The sequence below is a fragment of the Musa acuminata genome, chromosome BXJ2-1 (genome assembly GCF_036884655.1).
Source record: "Musa acuminata AAA Group cultivar baxijiao chromosome BXJ2-1, Cavendish_Baxijiao_AAA, whole genome shotgun sequence".
Classification (NCBI taxonomy): domain Eukaryota; kingdom Viridiplantae; phylum Streptophyta; class Magnoliopsida; order Zingiberales; family Musaceae; genus Musa; species Musa acuminata.
Window position 1 is genome coordinate 8,783,818 of NC_088338.1, and position 19,254 is coordinate 8,803,071.

The window sequence follows — 19,254 nt, forward strand, 5'->3', positions numbered from 1 at the left end:
TAGACATAAAAGGTAAGTTGATCATCTGCAATTAGTAACACAGATGCTTGCTACACTTTCATCTTGGGTTCCATATGACAGCCATGAGTTTGCCTACAAAGACAGAATCCCCTTTCTCACCAACATGACAACATTACAACTTCTGAACCCTCAAAAACCAAATTCTTGTGCTTGTCCGTCCTAAAAATTGCAGTACTCCTCTTCCTCTTCAGAGAGATCAGAACAGCAAGCAGGTCTTTGCCTAGTACATCAACGTATGGTTATTTGCTCCTCTTTTTAAGTTTAGGCCAAGTCTGCATTTCCAGTTCTACTGACCCAAGCCAAGCCATGGTTTGCCATCTTCTGGCTTCACAGGAGCAGGTGATTCAGAGGAACCAGTAACTTGATAAGGTGACTTCGCACTGATCCTGTGAATATTTCAATATTCACATAAGAAAACTAGTATTATCATTTGTAACATTGAACTCATTTACAGGTTAGCGAACGACATGAGTGAGTTCCACCTACCGATCCTTTCTCTTCTCGAGGAACCGCTGGAGCGAAGATTTTCTAGCTATGGGAAGATCTGCATTCCAACCAGCACAAACAATAAGCACCAACAGGAACCAACTCTACAAACCAAGCTGAAGAAGAGTCTTATTACCAGATTGCGCTGTTCTTTCCAGATCGCTGTGAGCAGCGACTGAATTGCTCACAGAAGAAGTCGTGAACTTGGTCTCTTGATTGGACAAATTAGTAGGATGATGATCCACGACTGCGGCTGCCAAAGCTGATGATGAAGGTTCCACATAGCAGGAGTTTTGCATGGTGGAAGTCACCTTGCTTGCTAATTGCATCAGGTTCTTCACCTTATCAGATGGAAAACTGTCAAAAACCAGGACTTTATCACCATAGAAGATTGTCAACTGTGCCCTTTTTGGTTCCCTGCAAGAATCCCATAATCCCATGAAAGAACATTAGAGACACAGTGCTTGATGTTGCTTCCAGAAGTACACAGTTGCTGTCTTCCATAAGAACATACAATTATCCGTAATTGTTAACTTGTTCTGGATGCGACAGTCAAAAGAAATAAAATAATTAATGCTCGTCGTACGAAGAGAGATAGAGAAAAAGATTTAAGTGTTCTAAACTTAATTAAATTTTTTTTTTTCTTGATGCGCGACAAAAGATCCATATAACTCATCCCAAATAGTTGAGACTTACGGATTTGTTGTTATCGTTCATATGTTGTAGAATGTTTGACAAGTTTCAGATGTCATTGTATAATCATTTCTATTTTTCCTGCTACACAAAAACAAAATTTGGAAGGCAATTCGGCACTGTGCACTTATGTTTGACAAGTAAAATTCTTGTGCTTGTGAAAATTCCTAAAACAGGAAACACAAATAGGAGGGCAAGACCTGTTGTTTGCCTCCACCATCCAAAATTGCTATTGTTTTGAAGCATGTGAATAGCATGTTTGGTCTTCGGTGTTTATGTTTCTAAACACAAAGAAAACGGAAAACAGAAATGCTAATAAAACGACTTATTCTTGGTTCTTGTGGATGTTTCCGTCAGGCAAAAACGTTTTCTGCGGGATACGGTTTGGGATGCAGACCTGACATCGGATGCGTCGCCGGGTTTCCCGTCCGCCGCCAAAGCCGTGACGGAGGAAGGCCCGAAACCGGCACGCTGCGGGAACAGCTCCATTGTGTCCACACGGGGCTCCTCTTCGCCCGTCCTCTCCCCTTCTCCCTCGCCGCCCGATACGTCCGCGCCGGGCAACAACATCATGGTGGTCGGAGGAGGCCGGAACGCTTCAGATTTACCTACAAATTAACAAAGATTCAAACAAGGATCAGCGACTCTGGATCAGAAAGGGTTCTCCGGGAGGGGAAATCTGAAGGAAGAAATGGCAATTTCTGCTCGATTCATTTCAGTGGTCGGGATTTCCAATCTACCCCCGAAGATCGAAGATATCAGCTGGAAACCCTCATCAAAAGGAGAAATTTCTGACATAAACCGTCTGAAGCAAAGAGAGGTAAACAAGGGGAAAGCTCTCACCTTTAGGCGCGTCCAGAGGCGGTGGTGGCACTCCGAGGCCCAAGTCGGCGACGACGCTGCCCTTCTCCTTGATGTACTGGCTGAGGAGGCTACAGACGACAGCGAAGTTAGACTTCTCCCCGGACCTCCCTTGCTTCCGCCCCATCGCGGCATCCATGTCTTCCTTCCCACGCCTCCGAAGCTCCACTTTAAAGGTCTTCCTTTTTTCCCCCTCTTCTCTTCTATTGGTTGGTGATAAGGTCACCGCCGCCTTTCCTCCCGCCTTCGTTTTGCCTTCACACAAGCTTCGCCGTGTCTTATATATACATAGAAGTAAGTGTGCACATGGAACAGGAGGCGGATATAAAGCACGTGATCCTTTGAAGCGACGGGAAACCGCGGTAGCCGAAGACGTTAGCTGTATTGACTTCATTTTACATATAAGCCCCTTAACTCTTGTTATTTGTAGGAAAAGGTACGTATCGTTTTGGGCTTACTTGGGCCCTTACTGGGCCTGTCACGGACCAAAGACATCTTGCTCCGTAATTGATACGATTGATCAATAATAGATCAATCATATCAATTACAAAAGAAAACTATATGTAAATTAGCTCAAATCTCCTTACACATTTGATTTGAATATAAACTAATATATCATAGAGCGAGTATTGTGTTTTATATCAAAAAAACTAATATAATAGATTTTTTTATTTAATTTGAAGAAAAAAAATAGAAAGATCCAACTTATTCTTGACATTAATTTATTTCTTAGGCTTTGTTAATGCTGATTAGGCTACAAATTTGTGGCCTCATAAAATGGAGGCTTAGAAGGCTCTCAAAAGGAGATTAAGACAAACTAGTTTTATTTGGACAAGTATGTATAATTGGAGTATAATGCTGATGCCATATTCCTAATGGATTCGAGAGAAAGGACCAAAGAAAAGGGAACACTTTATGCTCCACTGGTTACTGCTGTGATGTCATCGGTGAGATGCTTGCGTCTGATTAGTTTGAAGTCTATGGTTTGAAGCAACATGGAATATTCATCGTCACTTTTGATCGTTCACCTTTGAGTGCTTAATTTAGTGAGATGGAGATGTTGTGTTGCTATTAGTTGATAGAAGATAAAATTTCTCCAACTGTATGAGCATTAGTTGAAGCATTTTCATTTCTTCAATAAAACTTTTTCACTTTTTCAATAAAACTTCTTCAATAATTGTTCTTATCTTCTATTCTTTTCATCATGGTATCAGAGCAGTGAGAAAAACGAAGCTTCGCTCTTGCCTTTGGCCAGCGACCAACGTCGTTGAGAAAAGCGAAGCTTCGCCCTTGTCTTCGGCCAACGACCAACGCCGCTACAGCAACATTCTTAAGAGGCTCCACGGCCAATCCTCATCTTCCTCACCGCGGTAGCCTTCACCTCCACGGCCAATCCTCTGCCAACAATCGCCTCTACCAACAGTCGCACTGTTGTCACGGACAAACTTCGAAACAGGGTGTTTGATGTAATGCTTATATATGTCCGTGTCTGTTGGCATATTCATGCCTTGTACAGAATGTAAAGGGGCGGCCGAAGGCTTATAAGTCCCATTTTAGTTGGGTTGGTGGCCTCTTTAGGCTTGTAAATAAAGGTTGTGTCATGTGGACACGTGAGAGAGCTTTCGGTCTGTAATGGACCATTTTACCCTTTGTTGTGCCACTGTTCAGAGCTTGTAAAGTCTGTTTGTAATTTGCATTGTCTATGAAGTGTTTTTCGGACATGTTTGCTTGTGGATCCCGTTTGAGGCGTTCTCTCTAACCCGTTCTCTCTTTTGGTGGTCCTAAGGGACAATGGGAGGCTTCGGGGAGGCTGACCTTTGCGGACGGACACGCAAGGGTGCCGCACGCCTTAGGCAAAACCAGCTAAGGTCGTGACATTTGGTATCAGAGCGGGACAAGCACTCATAGAAACACTTGACATGCAAACGTGGGGGACCTAGCAGGGCTGCGTTGAGGGCAGTCAGCACACGCGCGACCGTTTGAGGGAAAACGGGCATGGAGATGTAGGGAAAAGAGTCGCTCAGCGGAGCGGGCATCTGGCATTGGCATTCAGAGGAATGGCCAACCCTTCGCGCAAGAGGCACCACGAGAACAGGCAAGCTTGGAAGAATTTGGAGCGCACAAAGGTTGGGATGGCTGAGTTTGAGCTACGACTCAACGTTGACAACTATACTTGATGGTGCTCTAGGCAAGCGAGGTGCTTGGCAAGAATGAGACCATGCAAGGTGGAATGAGTTGCTCAACGACCAAAAGAGTTATGCAAAGCTCACAGAGGTGAGGGGAATTGCTAACTCGAAGAATTTGGTACTCATGCATGGGCTTGTATGCGGACGACGGAATGTTCGTGGCCATCCCAAGGCGGCCGAGACTCGGCACCATGGAGCATTGAAACTTTCTCTTCGGCATGTGAAGGATACGTCCGTAGGAGGCTGAAGTGTGCAACGAGTTCAGCATGTTGCTATACCTTGAGGGGTGCAGTGGTGGCTGTATTGACGGGGAGTCGCAATCTAGCAAGTGCGTTTGCAGGAGGCAGAACAATGCACAGTTTGTTCAGCAGATCGGAGTAGTCCAAGGGGATGGTGGTCTCCGAAACGAAGAGAGATGTTTCTCCAATGGGACAGTTATCCAGGAGGGATAAGTTCCGGCTCTCCAGAGGGAGAATCCTGTGAGACGGACCTCACAAGTTGAGGAGGAGTACCTCAACAAACAACAACTCCACGAAGCTCGATGGACTGAGCAAGCGGCGAGGAGTTGCCGCATGATCTCGCTCGACAGAATGCATTGGTGGATGCATTGCGAGATCAAGTGGTGGAGCGACCTGAAGCAACTTAAATGAAGGCACACTTGGAGTCGATGTGGAGATCGGACTCAAGGGAGGGCTGACCCGTGGAATGGTGGGCGCGAGGGCCACCATCGACTCAATGCAGAAACGAGGAGCGGAGCAACTTGGGTGTAACTTGGCGAAGTACCCAAGCCGCATGAAGGGAGCCAGCAGAGAAGTTGGAACATGGAGCAGAGGCACAGTGCTTTTCTTAGACAGAGGTCAAGGACATGAGCTCTTGCAGAGGCAAGAGCAGGATCATGTTGTTCCATGGGTCCTTCATTCTGATGGAGTGGACTCATCGTGCATGGTGCCAAAGACGAAGGGAGCTTTTGGGCACATGCACCTTATCTCGGAGAAACATTTGATGGAGGAACTAAGGCGACTCAATTTGCGGAGGCGAAGTTGAGTTCAGAAGGCCTTAGCACGGGGCAAGAGGACGCAGAGGCGGGTACTCTTGAAGAATATGCCACAGTGTTGCCATTCGAGTTGCTAGGAAGGAAGCGGTGCGCAGCAGAGATTGTGCTGGTAGGGGCAGAGGCCCAGGATCCAGGCAATGGTGCACAAATTACAGCGAAATCGACGGACTTCGGGAGCTACTAGGCGATGGACTGTCCTAGAGCGGTGCTTCATCTAGGTGTGACCCAAGAGTGGGTGGATGAAGATCGATTGCCAAAGGAGCGAACAAAATCGAAGGTGGAAGAGACCCGGCGATGTATTGGCAGAGGCCACACATGGAGGGTTCACAATTCGAGTTTATTCCCCAAGGATCAGAATGCAATGGAGATGTCACCAGGAGGCGACATGGTGCAGCGGATCGTGGTGGAACAGTTCGTGGCAATGCGATACACACAACTCGTCCCGTGAGGGATGTGATCATATGGAGGTATGATCGGGAGCTACTGGGAGCTCCGCTTCGGTGAACAACACGACGGCAAGAAGGGCTATGGATTCAAGGAGTGAAGGCCATGGTACCGCAGAGGCGGGTCTTCCGGGCGTGCACCGAATTTTGCATCGGATGAAAACCTTGGTCATCAGCATATGGGGGCTGGGTTCCACCAAGGGAAAAGTTCGAATGCAAGTACCAGTGGGTCCCATGGGAGGGACTTGATCATGCAGAGGTATGATCGAAGCAGCTGGAGAGTTGGACTGCTCTAGAGCTCATATTCGCTTAAGGGAGCCCGGCAAGTCAGAGGACAAGGCCGAGTAAGCGAACGTTGCTACCAAGGAAGCTAAGGAGAGCAGAATCGGGGCAAACCCTATAATGCGATGGCAGAGGCCATACATGGGAGTGCAGTCTGTCTTTCCATCGACCAGAAGGAGCTACTTGGAGAACACAGAGGTGTTGAAGCAGGGGGTCGAAAGGGGCGAGGAAGCGACGACGAGTCCTGAGGGACTTAGCTACCCAAAATCAAGCATCAGTTAGAATGGAGGTGGACTCAGAGGAGTGCCACGGAGACATGTCTACTGATCGTGAAGAAAAGGGATGCAGATGCGAGGCGACGGATAGTAGGGCCATGGGCATTGCAGCGCCATGGTACCGCAGAGGCGGGACTTCCGTGCAAGTCATTGATCCCTTGCTCTCACGGAGGGAGAGCGTTTGGTCGTGAAAGGGGCCGAGGAGGTGGAGCATGCAGAGGCAATCTCCAAGTACCGGGACAAGGCTGAAGAGCAGAGGCCGAGGAACTTCGTAAGACCGGTGTCAGTGTGCTTCTCATCAAGACAACCGTAAGTGAAGGACTTCGGGTCATGTAAGAGTGCATGACCAAGGAACGAAGCTGGCAGTACGCGGTGCTGTACCTTTGCTACTCAGTGGAGTAGGCGGCAGGGTTGATGGAGAAGACGGTACAATCCCTGAGGCGACCTCATCTATCAGAGAATTACTCCAAGTTGGGGTGACAACTTCTTGCATTCCAGAAGTTCAATGGCATTGAGAAGGTGAATCACAGTAGCTAACTCAACGCAAGGAGTGCAAACACTTCATGTGCTTCAGAAGTGTGAGCAAAGAGCAGGCGAAGGCCAGTAACCAGCTCGATGCATGAAGTACAACCTCGAGGAGGCGGGCGAAGTCAAGTAACCTTTGCCTTCTCAACTCTTAAGAGAATGGGCGAAACCGAGTACCCCAGTTCTCTTATCTATCTAGCAGAGGAGCTCTGCACAAGTTCAAAGACCCTTCGAAGATAATGGAAGACAATAGTTGTCAAATCCTCACCAACGGTGATCAGTGCTACTGAGAGTAGATTGTCCGCCTCATTTCCCAACGAAATGCCAATTGAAAGCGGAAGTGATGCGAACCTACTTGGATGTGACAACTAACTGAAAGAAGAGTCAATGAGCAGATTTTGTGGAGGAAGGACCCAAAACTTTAGAAGTTTGCGAGGCGATGCTCGTTAAAGCTCCAACAAGCATCCACCCAGTTCAAGCAGCATGTGGAAATTTTGAGAAACTGGCGCAGTAAGAATGGTCTTTTCCTTCATTTGGTGGATCCGCAGGAATCAACGAGGATCAACACAACTCAGCCAACCCCACACCAGAGTCAGAGTCATTGGTGAGTTGAAGCAGCATGGCGGATCAAAGGTTCGACTACTCAGAAATAGCAGCGGAGAGCAGCTGGGAGCCAGGAGGCGCATTGCAGTTGGAGCAGAAGATTGAAGACTCAGCAAAGGCGAAGAGTTACAGTGTTCACAAAGGCTTCGACGAGGACGTCGAAGGGATAAGTGGGGGAGAATGTCACGGACAAACTTCGAAACAGGGTGTTTGATGTAATGCTTATATATGTCCGTGTCTGTTGGCATATTCATGCCCTGTACAGAATGTAAAGGGGCGGCCGAAGGCTTATAAGTCCCATTTTAGTTGGGTTGGTGGCCTCTTTAGGCTTGTAAATAAAGGTTGTGTCATGTGGACACGTGAGAGAGCTTTCGGTCTGTAATGGACCATTTTACCCTTTGTTGTGCCACTGTTCAGAGCTTGTAAAGTCTGTTTGTAATTTGCATTGTCTATGAAGTGTTTTTCGGACATGTTTGCTTGTGGATCCCGTTTGAGGCGTTCTCTCTAACCCGTTCTCTCTTTTGGTGGTCCTAAGGGACAATGGGAGGCTTCGGGGAGGCTGACCTTTGCGGACGGACACGCAAGGGTGCCGCACGCCTTAGGCAAAACCAGCTAAGGTCGTGACACTGCGGTAGCCTTCGCCTCCACGGCCAATTCTCTGCCAATAGTCGATACATCAATCGTAATAGTAGCAGCGATCTGCTCTTGCCATACTCACGAAGTATTTCACTTGTAAACTATTCTTTGAAAAATCATTAGTAACATGAAAAATCACAATACTAAACCACAATCTCGATTATAATTAACTTCTTGAGTTAGGTTTTGTCTGTCAAACATATTTATATTTTTAGTGTACTGTTGAAGAAAAGAGTTTGAGTTAATATATAATTATGGAATGCTTTGAGTGTTTGATAAATAATTACATTTAAAATATATATTGATATTGGTGTTTGTTTAGTAAAATCATATGTCAAAAGTCTATTGAATATTATATTATTTTTTAATATTTATTTAAAACTAAATACACATATTTTATTTTAATAAAATAAAAATAACTATATATAATTTTACAAACATTTTTGGATGACCCAAATATAGAATAAATATAAAATATCTTTTGAAAATAAATAAATACAATTTTATCTTATAGAAAAAAAATATAATTTTTTTGTTGCAAAGGTAAGTGATGATGATGATGATAATAATAATAATAATAATAATAATAATAATAATAATAATAATAATAATAATAGTTTCTTACTAAATTAATTTGATAATAATAAATAATATTAATTTCTTACTAATCATAAAAAATGTGTTGGGTTTTTGCTAAATTATTTTGATAATCTTATAATTTAAAATAATATTATAGGAAATTTTAGAAATTAAAAAAATAATATTAACATACCACAAATACTGACTGCTCATGTTAGTTACCCATCAACATGTAAACATTTCTAATATAATATCTGATTCAACTATAATATAAAAAAATAATATTAAATATTAATTTATATTTAAAATATACAGTGGATGATCACATCAAGGTTCTTTGTACCACTCATGCAGTGGCACATGATCTTGGAATTGCTATAAATATTGTTAATATCAACCAAGATAATCATCACATCAGATCAGTGTCAGATCCTAAATATCATAAAGAAAGGATTCAATGCTCTCTCTCTCTCTCTAGACAAGACAAGATAATGTTTTTCTTTCACTTTAGATTTGATCATATTTTAACTTGAGCTTGAAAAAGATATGATGATAAGATTTGATCATATTTTAACATGAATCACATCAAGACAAATTCCCTTTGGGCGGATGGATAGTGTCCGTCTTTAACATATTGGAATAGCACAGTAAGCGTGAGACTAAGTAGCTTTTGTCTGATGGAATATGCTGTTGCACCGGAGGATGATCTGAGTTCACCCTCCTTCCGTGGCTTCCTTTCATTTGTCTTTTTACCCTTAATCTCTCTCTACCCTGCCAGCAAGCTTAGCATATGCTTCCAAATATTCCTCCCTCTACTCTTCCAATGCTCTCGAGATGATTATAAATGGTGACTTCTGTCACCACCTTACGCATTTATGCAGGCAGCTCAAGAGAGAGAGAGAGAGAAAGAGAGAGGGCGATGAAGTTTGGAAAGAGGCTGAAGAGGCAGATAGAGGAAAGCCTGCCCGAGTGGAGGGACAAATTTCTGTGCTACAAGGACCTCAAGAAGCTGGTTAAGCTCATCTCTGCAACCCAACCATCTTCCAAAGCCGAGGCAGAGTTCATCTGCCTCTTGGACTCGGAGATCGACAAGTTCAACGCCTTCTTCGTCGACCAGGAGGAGGAGTTCATCATCCGGCAGATGGTGCGGTCATCACAGTAATTCTTGGATGACATGATCTGAGGATTCCTATGCTGTTCATGCAGGAGCTGCAGGAGAGGATCAAGAGGGTAGCTGCGACGTCGGCGGCGGCAGAGTACGGAAGGATCGGAACCGAGATGGTCAATCTCCATGGCGAGATGGTGTTGCTGGTGAACTACAGCAGCGTCAACTACACAGGTCCTCGAACCCACCTCTTCTTCTCTGCTATACGCGCAGCTGCTTCACTGGAGTTGTTGTCATCACAGGTCTCGCAAAGATCTTGAAGAAGTACGACAAGCGAACCGGAGGCCTGCTAAGGCTGCCCTTCATCGAGAAGGTGTTGGAGCAGCCCTTCTTCACCACTGACCTCATCTCGAAGCTGGTGAAGGATTGCGAGAGCACCATGGACTCTATGTTCCCTGCAGCAGCAGCAGCAGCAGCAACAGCAGCTCGAGACGAAGCTGTGATGATGGTTGAGCAGAGAGTGTTCAGGAACGCAGTTGCTGCGCTGGTGACCATGCGAGAGCTGCGAAGGGGAAGCTCAACTTATGGTCACTTCTCGCTGCCGCCTCTGACCTTGCCGGACGCTGATCTGCTACACTCCTTGCAGCTCCCTTCGCCCATTCCCATCCTTTGATGCTCACTCGATGTGCATCATCATCCATCTCATGTGTTCATGTCATCACTTGCAATGGACATGATAAGTATCAACAACCAGTTTGCATCAAATGAATCCTCCTTCCATTAATTATATATATATATATATATATATATATATATATATCTTTATTAAAGTGTATAATAGAAATATTAAAAATAGAATATATGATAAAGAAAAGAAAATTTATAAAGGAAACGATTTGAGGAAAAAAAAAAGGAATAAAGTGAAGAAAGAAAGAAATAAAAATAAAAGATAAATAATTACATAGAAAATAGGAAATTGAGAACATATAGAGCTCTTGCGGCGGGAGAGGCAAACAGACATCTCTAATGCTTCTTCTATTTCCAGTCGTCGTCGTCGCCGTCGCACTCTCCGATCTCCAATGCGAACCCTAATGCGCAACTCCACCATCCAACCGAAGGGAGAGCCGTGGAATCGGTGCCGGCTTCGACCGCCGTATGCCACCCATTTGTCGAGCCCTACGAATTCTCTGTTCCCAAGTAAGCCATTGCGAGCCCTACATCTGGTTCTAGGGTTTTCCTAAGGGGATCGGTGTTTGTCGAGCCCTACGAATTTGCTTTTCCCAAGTAAGCCATGGCGAGCCCTACATCTGGTTCCAGGGTTTTCCTAAGGGGATCGGCACGGAGCATGGGTTTGGCCTACGGGATCGCGTCGAGCGGCGTGCGAGGGAAGGATCTCGTGTGCCTTTCCACTCAGAAGAAGGTGTGGGTGAGTCTTCCTCTTCCTGATTCTTTGATTACAGATTAGGTTGTCAGGGTTTCTTGCTCACCCCTTTCTTGACAATGATATAGAGAGTTCATTGCACCATTCCATTTTCTCTTTGCAAACGTTATAACTCTTGCCTTCATCAAGTAAATATTTATCCACCTTAAACTGAGCATACACAACAAAGCACCAACTCACTGTGTTAGTGACTCTAATGTATAGAAACACAAGGGATGCATGAATAATTTGTGGGTATGACTTTAGACAAAGTAATTGTGTCAACAACAAAGAAGTGGGAAGTTTGTTCAATTAGGAATTGATGAGAAGAACTATCTGAATGAACAACTTTTGTGGAATTGCCATTCACATGGTTGGTCAATCCTCTGATCCAAGTTAAGAAATTTGGAGTCGAATGAACTTTTAGGTCCACCCAATGAATCATAATGGCGAAAACCAAGACAATTTCTTAGCCATGGCTGGCTTTAAAGTTTTTTTGTGTGTCTGTATACCTTTGAATAAGCGAAACACGAAAAATAAAAAGTTTTGGGATGTGTTTTGTGATGTTATATTCTTGATGAGAAGAACTATCTGAATGACCAACTTTTGTGGAATTGCCATTCACATGGTTGGTCAGTCCTCTGATCCAAGTTAAGGAATTTGGAGTCAATGAACTTTTAGGTCCACCCAATGGATCATAATGGCGAAAACCAAAGACAATTTCTTAGCCATGGCTGGCTTTAAAGTGTTTTTTGTGTCTGTGTACCTTTGAATAAGCGAAACACGAAAAATAAAAAGTTTTGGGATGTGTTTTGTGATGTTAGCAATGACAAGAACAAGAAATCATACAACAATTGCCACCATTGATTCATGAACTTTAAAGTTCAAACTTCAGTCTTTTGAACACATGTCAAACAACAAATGAAAACCATATTTCTATACCTTACCCTTTCAAACGATAGTACATTGAACCACCCTACTCCTAAGATCAAGAGAAACATAAATAGTTGATAGGTAAGCCCTACAGAATTCCTTTGTTAAAGACATATTAGTCCATCAATTTATGCTGGTCATATATAGCATCAAAATTCTTTACAAAATTGTCCAACGTCATAAAGTAAAACTTTTAGGCTTGTATAAATCGTGGCATGAGTGCATTGCTACGAAGCTTAAAACCATAATTTACCGTTCCCTTTTAAGCAACCTGGGTAACAATCCAGTGGAAGGAATAGTATGCTTAATGATCCTTACCTGATTTGATATAGTTGTTGAACAAAAGACGTGATATCATTGATGCTTTTACCTTAGAGACCGGTGAATTCCCCAATTTGGTGGTCTTATCGTACAATGACAACATATTTCTTATCGCTTGACGATCGGGAGGAACTATGTTGAGGTGTTATGGATGGTATATATTTCTTGCAGTAGTATGATAATTAAGAGACTACAATACACGCTTTGGACAGTCTTGACATTGGTAATGATGTAGGCAGATTTCAAAACACTAGGTTATGAAGGTGCATTTTGATATGATGTGAATCTAAACACTGGGGGGTCTAGATATCTCCCATTTATTATACACTGATAAAATCCAAAATTGTAATATTATTCGAAGCAAGATCTTGGTAGCTTATTATTTGTTGCAATTGAGATGCTTGTGATGTTGAATTTACATGAACAGTGATGTTAGCATTTGAGGCTAATGAGATGACTGAGTGGGGTTCGATTGTGTTGGGTCGACGGGAAATCTACATGTTATCGATACATTGCCATGCTCGGAGTCCCAAGTTGATAAGCAGAAGGTGGTTGTGGCTTTCCTTTTCTTTGGTGGGTGAATGAATGATGGGTTGCCTCTTGCTTGCGTCTCTGTCCAAACCATCAAGTACAATAGTAGACAACAGGAGTATCCATTGTACACGATGGCCCCACCCAATTAAGGATCATCAATTCATGTTTCATTAGTTAATCGTAATGGGTACTGCATCGGATGTGGTCGTTTTGTCAATTGTGCTACCAATAACTAGTCTTTGTGTTGACAAACATACCCTTCTGTTCTAATGCGTTATTACTGAATCCGAATTAGATGCCTTCTTTTTCTATCTCATTCTGTCAACGGATGTAGCAAATTGGAATATATTTGGATAGCCAATAAGAAAATAAAAAAATAGAAAACTAATTTCATCGAGGTGGCATAATTACAACTGGTTTTTGTGGCGCATAAGGATTAGGGAATAGTAGTAGTTTTCTTGTTTATTTAGTTAATTATTTATCATGTCAAGTGCTTGCTTGCTTGCTGCCGTCAGATTCGGACGCTGACGGGTGCGATGAGGTGGCTCATCCGTGGACGACAGGCCCAAGCAAAAGATAGAAGGGTAAAGTAGTCGTTTGCGCTGCTCATCGGGATTCCTTAACGCGACACGTAGCACCGTGATTACGTCGCTCCATCGTGTCACCGGTGGGATAGCGTCAGAGGTGGCATGTAGTGGTGGTCGCCGGAGATGAGTTGGCTGACAGCTGGCACTGTCGTCGCAGAGACGTGATAATCGCCTTCAAAGAATTGGAGACCTACCACTTAACGGGCCCTTCTGGCTACCTGCTCTCTGATTGGGAATGCTTCCAGCTAAGTAATCAGAGGACAGGTAGGAAAGAAGGGTAGGGTTGGGAGAAAGCCTCGTTCCGAGGCGAGCAGGGCATGTCATGCCATCCCATTCTTGCTGACGCGGCTGGGCCCCCGCTCTCGTTCCCCACGCCCTCTTCGCCACCAAATAAAATGCCCTCGACGCGCCCTCACCCTAAATTGCAAGAACAAGTGATTTAGCAGAGAGAGAGAGAGAGAGAGAGAGAGAGAGATGGCGTCCTCTGAAGTTCAAGAGGAAGAGAAGAAGGTGCCATCGGCGGCCGCTTTGAGTGGGGACGAAAGAGAGAAGCAATCGACCAACGCGGTCGCCTTTGCTGAGACGGAGCTGTAGCCACCACCCACCTACATATCATCATATCTATCGCCCGCCCTGCCCCTTCCAATTCGGTACTTGCAGTTCCGTTCCCTTCTTCGTAGATCTAGATCGAGCACATCATAATCCGGGGCTTCTTTTCTTTTAGATCTCGGCCAAGCGTGCTTTTAGATTTGTTCTCGGTCATGTCGGCGACGGTGAAAAACGGGGGAGACGCTGCGGCGGTGGAGGTGGAGTTCGCGGCGTGCGACTGCTGCGGGCTCATGGAGGAGTGCACGCCGGCGTACATCGCCGGCGTACGGGAGCGGCACGGCGGGCGGTGGATCTGCGGTCTCTGCGCCGAGGCCGTCCAGGACGAGATCCGCCGCTCCGGGCCCCTCATCTCGCTCGAGGAGGCCATGGGCCGTCATGCAAGCTTCCGCCGAAGCTTCCGCTCGGCTGAGGCCGCAGCGGTGGATCCGGCGGAGCAGCTGATCGCCGCCGTGAGGCAGCTCCTCCGGCGGAACCTCGACTCACCGCGGGCTGTGCGGTCGACCCCGGGCAGCCCCCGAACCATGGTTGGGCCCCGGACCCGGAGAGGCTTTCCGACCTTTATTTGCTTGGCGGATGAGGATAAGAATCGAATCGCATAGGAAAAGCAAAAGAAAATGAAAGAAGAACAGAAAGGGAGCGTTTCCAATTTCCAACGAGTAAAACTCGTTGCTTAATCTCGAGGATTCCAAGAGCAGTTTTATGTTATGCGAAAAAAATTGCACAAATTTTCCGCTGGATTATGCACGAGTCTTTCTTCTTTCACATTTATACATACTACTTGTCATTTGAAGTGAAAAGAATCACTGAGAATGGAAGAATTCCATCTTCAAGACTCATTTTATATCATTAGAATGGAATCAGCTTTGTGTTTTTGGTAGTCGAGATTATGAAGACACATAGTGAAGAAAATATAGGTGAGGATAAGTGTTTTTTTTTCTTTTTTCGTTGAAGGTGTCACTAATTGAGTTTATAAAGACCAATTAAATTTTAGTTTTTTGAAACATGTCTTCACTAAAAATTCTTGTACAACAACAAGATCGTAAGTCCCAATTATTTTCTTTTATCATCATTAAGATTAATAAAAAAAATATTTATTTCATTTCACATCTTTTTATATCTTGTTTTTCCCTTTCTAACGATAATCATTTCACTATTAATGTTCGTCCTAAACCTCGGTAGAAAAATATAGAAAGCTGTGTTGAGAAAAAAAAAAAAACATAGATAATCCATTTTAGTGTAACAAAAAAAAACACACACACACAAGACCATCAGCATTGATGACACACAAGATGTCAGTATGAGATATCTTCTTGTTCCCATTGCCATTTCATGCTTCTAAAAAAACCAATTAGATCAACTGGTAGTGGATACTTTAGAACAAATCAACAGAGCCTCTAAAAGTAGATCACCGAAAGAGAATATAGCTGAAGTGTACCTCATATGTGGCCTCATAGGTAGAAAGAAAGAGCATAATGGTTAGTCAAAATATGCTTCTCAATGGTGCCAAGCTTATCTGTCTCGAAGGTGAATCTTTCTAGTTCACATATCAGAGGTGTTTAGTGTGACTCACCCTCCAAAGTATGCACAGATTTAGCTATATTAGGATATTGTCATATGATTGGTAGTTTGATTTAATGCAGAATAACCAGAAATTACTACATAATAATGCATCTGGCTTCATGATAGAGAAGGTATGTGAGGTTGGTATCCCAGTTTTGTCAAGCACTTAAGATTATGGAAAGTGTTGTGAACAGCTTTTACCTTTCGAATCCCATCAACATGATATTTGCCTTTGTTTTCAGTAGGCAACAGAATAAACCAAGTATGAAACAGAGAGAAATTACCTGTTCTTTTATTGGAAAAACAGTGCTCACTAGGCATGTTTCTGTATTAATTGCAATTATTAAGATACCAAAAGAAAGAAGAGATGTACAAATACGTAGTAAGAAATCAGCACACTGAAGAACATCAAGTGATCTATTATTCACATACACAGTGGCTAATACAACACAAACATGTAGGGCAAAGGCGTACCTTGGTACAGTTGGAACAAGAACAGACACATCCACAAGAATATCCAGGACATGAGAGACTTGGGATGACACAGCGCAATCTGGAGCAGGAAACGCTGCAGCAGCTTCTGCTAGGGTATCCACCACTAGAGGAGCAGGACCCGTTGGGTCTACGAGTGCAACAAGGTCTGTTCTGCCAGCTCGAGCAACCACCGGTGAAGCATGTCGCATTGAAGCAAACCATTGCCCTGCCCACAGATTAACTCCTCTGTTAAGATCTCAGCCACATTAAGCAGCAACTTGGAAGACCAAGTGCTTAGTGGAAGGAGTAGATGGTCACTCATTATGGCAGAAAGCAAGATGACACTAATGACAACATCAGCATGCAAAGAGTAACAACTGTTTTGCAAGGATTCTCAATATGCTGAATATAATGCTGGGAGAAGATGATGGTAAGATATTCACCTCATAAGAATGTGCAAGTACATATTTCTTTCTACCCTCCAGGTAATACTTCAAACAGTATGATAGTACTGAGCATGCATTTGTTTTTTATTTTTTTGTTCCTTTGTAGTTCATGAAAAAAAAAAGTGTGATAACTCATTATTCAGATTTTATAAACTGAGCAAAAAACTATAAATAAATGAAGAATGAAAGAGAAGTAGCAATTGCATCACATAGCAGGCATACCAGTAGCCAGAGATAAAAAGGAACACAATTATTTAGTTTGAGATTTCATGTGTGTCAGCAGATTTTGCTTCTTTACATAGACCATTTTCAAACACTGCTATAACTTCACAGAACTAAAAGAAGTCAATTTATGTTAAAAGGAAATAATTAGAGGAGAAGAAGTGGAAACAAAGTAACTTTGTACAGAACTACCAGTGAAGTGTTGTGTTAGGCTTTTAAGATGGTACACAATTTTTGTTAGGAAAATGCACTTCTCGTTAGGGACTTGGAAGAAATAGACATTACCGGAGCCACCTCGAGAAGCAGCAGGACTTATGTCTCTTCTTATATCTGATTACCAAAGGATGCTGTAAGTATATTAGCAAGAATCTCCAAAATAAAGAGTGTGTTCAAAGTGTCTTACGTTGGGATTAAAGGATCTGGAGTTGTCCCTACATATTTATCAACCCTGACAACATCATGACAATGATTACTTGCTATAAAAGTAGGAAATAGTTAGAAAGTGTTGGCTTTTGCAAAGAGACTAATCCTATACTAGTATCTGATCTTTTCAGTTTGAATTTGTTAAATCATGTGGCAGATCAGCTGACTTGAATAGGAGAATTATTTCTCCATATCAGCTTAGAGGTGCAATCAGTAAGATTAATGCTCTTCTTGAAATTTGTTTTCATTACTACTGTAAAACTTTCTTATCTTCAGAAATTTTGGTGTTGTATGTAACTATCTTGTTCTTCTTAATGCACATTTACTTGCATTAAAAGAAAAAGAATAGGAGCAATATGCCTCAAATGATATATATATTGATTCCTTATCAAAGTTTAGTTTTCCCTCTCAATCACCAATCTGCATAATTGTACTTGTTTAAGAGAGAGAAGCTGAATATAACATACTCTTTGCAGCATACAGAGACAGGTTGAAGCCCTTCAACTGATTGTAACTCCTCCTGATCAAATCAAGTCTTGATTAGTTCATAAAAAAAAAAGGAAAAGGAATCAGAACAGATCTGCATAGGAAAATCTGAGTGGTAGAAAAACATTGTAAAATGAATACCCATAGTCATTGCTACATGAGTTTCACAATATTACCCAGATACCATGACAAGACTTGTGCTGGTTTTATATGAAGAGCACAAAGAATGGGAGTGCATTGTTGAAGAACCAAGCACAGAAGATGTATTTTTTGTACAATCCAAAAGTACAAATTGTTTATTTTCAACCTGTGAGGAGCCCTTCTCATAGTTTCTAACAAGTCTTACAGCTACAGCCCCATCATGGAGTAATATACCCAAGATAACAGATTGATTTCTTTTTTCTTGAGAAGGAAAAGATAGATTGCTCTACTTAAGGAAGAACAAAGCAAAAGCTCCATTTGTTCTTCCTTGAAATTAATTAGAAATAAAACATAAAATAACTTCATAAAATTTTCATAGAACAGAATCCAAAATGTTTCACACTAAAAAAAAAAAACTTCACATATCGGAGACAATTAACAATTGGACTCAGGCAAAACATGTAAAAGGAACTGTTAAAGTGTACTAAACTTTCCCAGAGGACAAATGGACAACAAACAAAATGGTGGGGAAAGAAACTACCCCCACCTCTGTTTGGTTAAGTACCAGCAATTCTTTACCCAGTAATACTGTTCTTCAAGTTGTCTTGTACACTGAGAAAAGAGTTACTGAACTATGTACTTAGCAACAGGGCTCTTCTGTTGCTCGTCCATAGACTTTGTTCTTTCCTCCATTACTTCCTCCCAGATCACAAAATGCGACCAAATAGCCTAACATTGTATGTAATATACAAAGTTGAATCTCATTCGTTCTTGTTACTGAATAAAATTTCTTCTTCAGGCTTGAACAATGGCTGTTGATCAACATGAAAATTAGATCGAATAAAAAGGCAAAGGTGGATCAATGTCGTGGTCCAATTTCCCCTTGCACTTCACGTGCATCCAGTTCATGTGAGGTACCAGGGTGGTCTCATCTACGGATCATTCCGAGGACCACAGGATAAACCAAAGACGCCTCACGGTGAACTCACCCTTTCTATCTCCACGCATCGGCATCGAGACATTGGAGATCGGGGAAGCAGAGTCTTACCTCAAGGAAGCCGATCTCCCGACTCAAGAGCTGGACCCGTGCCTGCAGCCGGTGGCGCCCGCAGAGGTCCGTGTACCGCCGCGGCGACCGGGCCCGGGGAGCCTGCGTAGCATCCGCCTGCTTCTCCTCCAACGCCTCCGCCGCGGCCATCGGTCTCGAGTCGGCGGCGAAGCGTCACGACTTCGGGTCGAGCGTGGACCACTGTCGCGCTTAAATGCGGAGGGAGTCGCAGCCGGAAGTTACGAGCGGTAAGATCCGTTTCTCGCGGTTCCTGTTTCTCGTTTCCCATTTGGCTATTCAC

The 19,254-nt window shown here is 43.3% G+C and overlaps 4 protein-coding genes across 4 annotated transcripts; 2 read left to right on the plus strand and 2 right to left on the minus strand.

Moving 5' to 3' along the window:
• Positions 1-2,449, minus strand: LOC135598801 (protein TIFY 10b-like). The gene is made up of 5 exons (XM_065093141.1): positions 2,044-2,449; positions 1,598-1,808; positions 644-924; positions 508-565; positions 1-407 (listed from the first exon to the last, which is right to left on the minus strand). The coding sequence occupies exons 1-5, from the start codon at positions 2,198-2,200 to the stop codon at positions 308-310; spliced, it is 807 nt and encodes a 268-aa protein (XP_064949213.1). The 5' UTR covers positions 2,201-2,449; the 3' UTR covers positions 1-307.
• A 6,917-nt stretch (positions 2,450-9,366) lies between these two features.
• On the plus strand, positions 9,367-10,533 carry LOC103991202 (SPX domain-containing protein 5). The gene is made up of 3 exons (XM_009410564.3): positions 9,367-9,788; positions 9,851-9,983; positions 10,052-10,533. Exons 1-3 carry the CDS (start codon positions 9,489-9,491, stop codon positions 10,420-10,422), a joined length of 804 nt encoding a protein of 267 aa, XP_009408839.2. The 5' UTR covers positions 9,367-9,488; the 3' UTR covers positions 10,423-10,533.
• Positions 10,534-14,305: 3,772 nt separating this feature from the next.
• LOC135584914 (uncharacterized) lies at positions 14,306-14,752 on the plus strand. Its single transcript, XM_065091466.1, has one exon. It carries the CDS (start codon positions 14,306-14,308, stop codon positions 14,750-14,752), a length of 447 nt encoding a protein of 148 aa, XP_064947538.1.
• A 1,360-nt stretch (positions 14,753-16,112) lies between these two features.
• Positions 16,113-19,246, minus strand: LOC135584916 (guanine nucleotide-binding protein subunit gamma 4-like). Its single transcript, XM_065093142.1, has 5 exons — positions 18,954-19,246; positions 17,746-17,798; positions 17,259-17,303; positions 17,141-17,185; positions 16,113-16,413 (listed from the first exon to the last, which is right to left on the minus strand). Exons 1-5 carry the CDS (start codon positions 19,101-19,103, stop codon positions 16,134-16,136), a joined length of 573 nt encoding a protein of 190 aa, XP_064949214.1. The 5' UTR covers positions 19,104-19,246; the 3' UTR covers positions 16,113-16,133.
• Between the last annotated feature and the right edge of the window lie 8 nt (positions 19,247-19,254).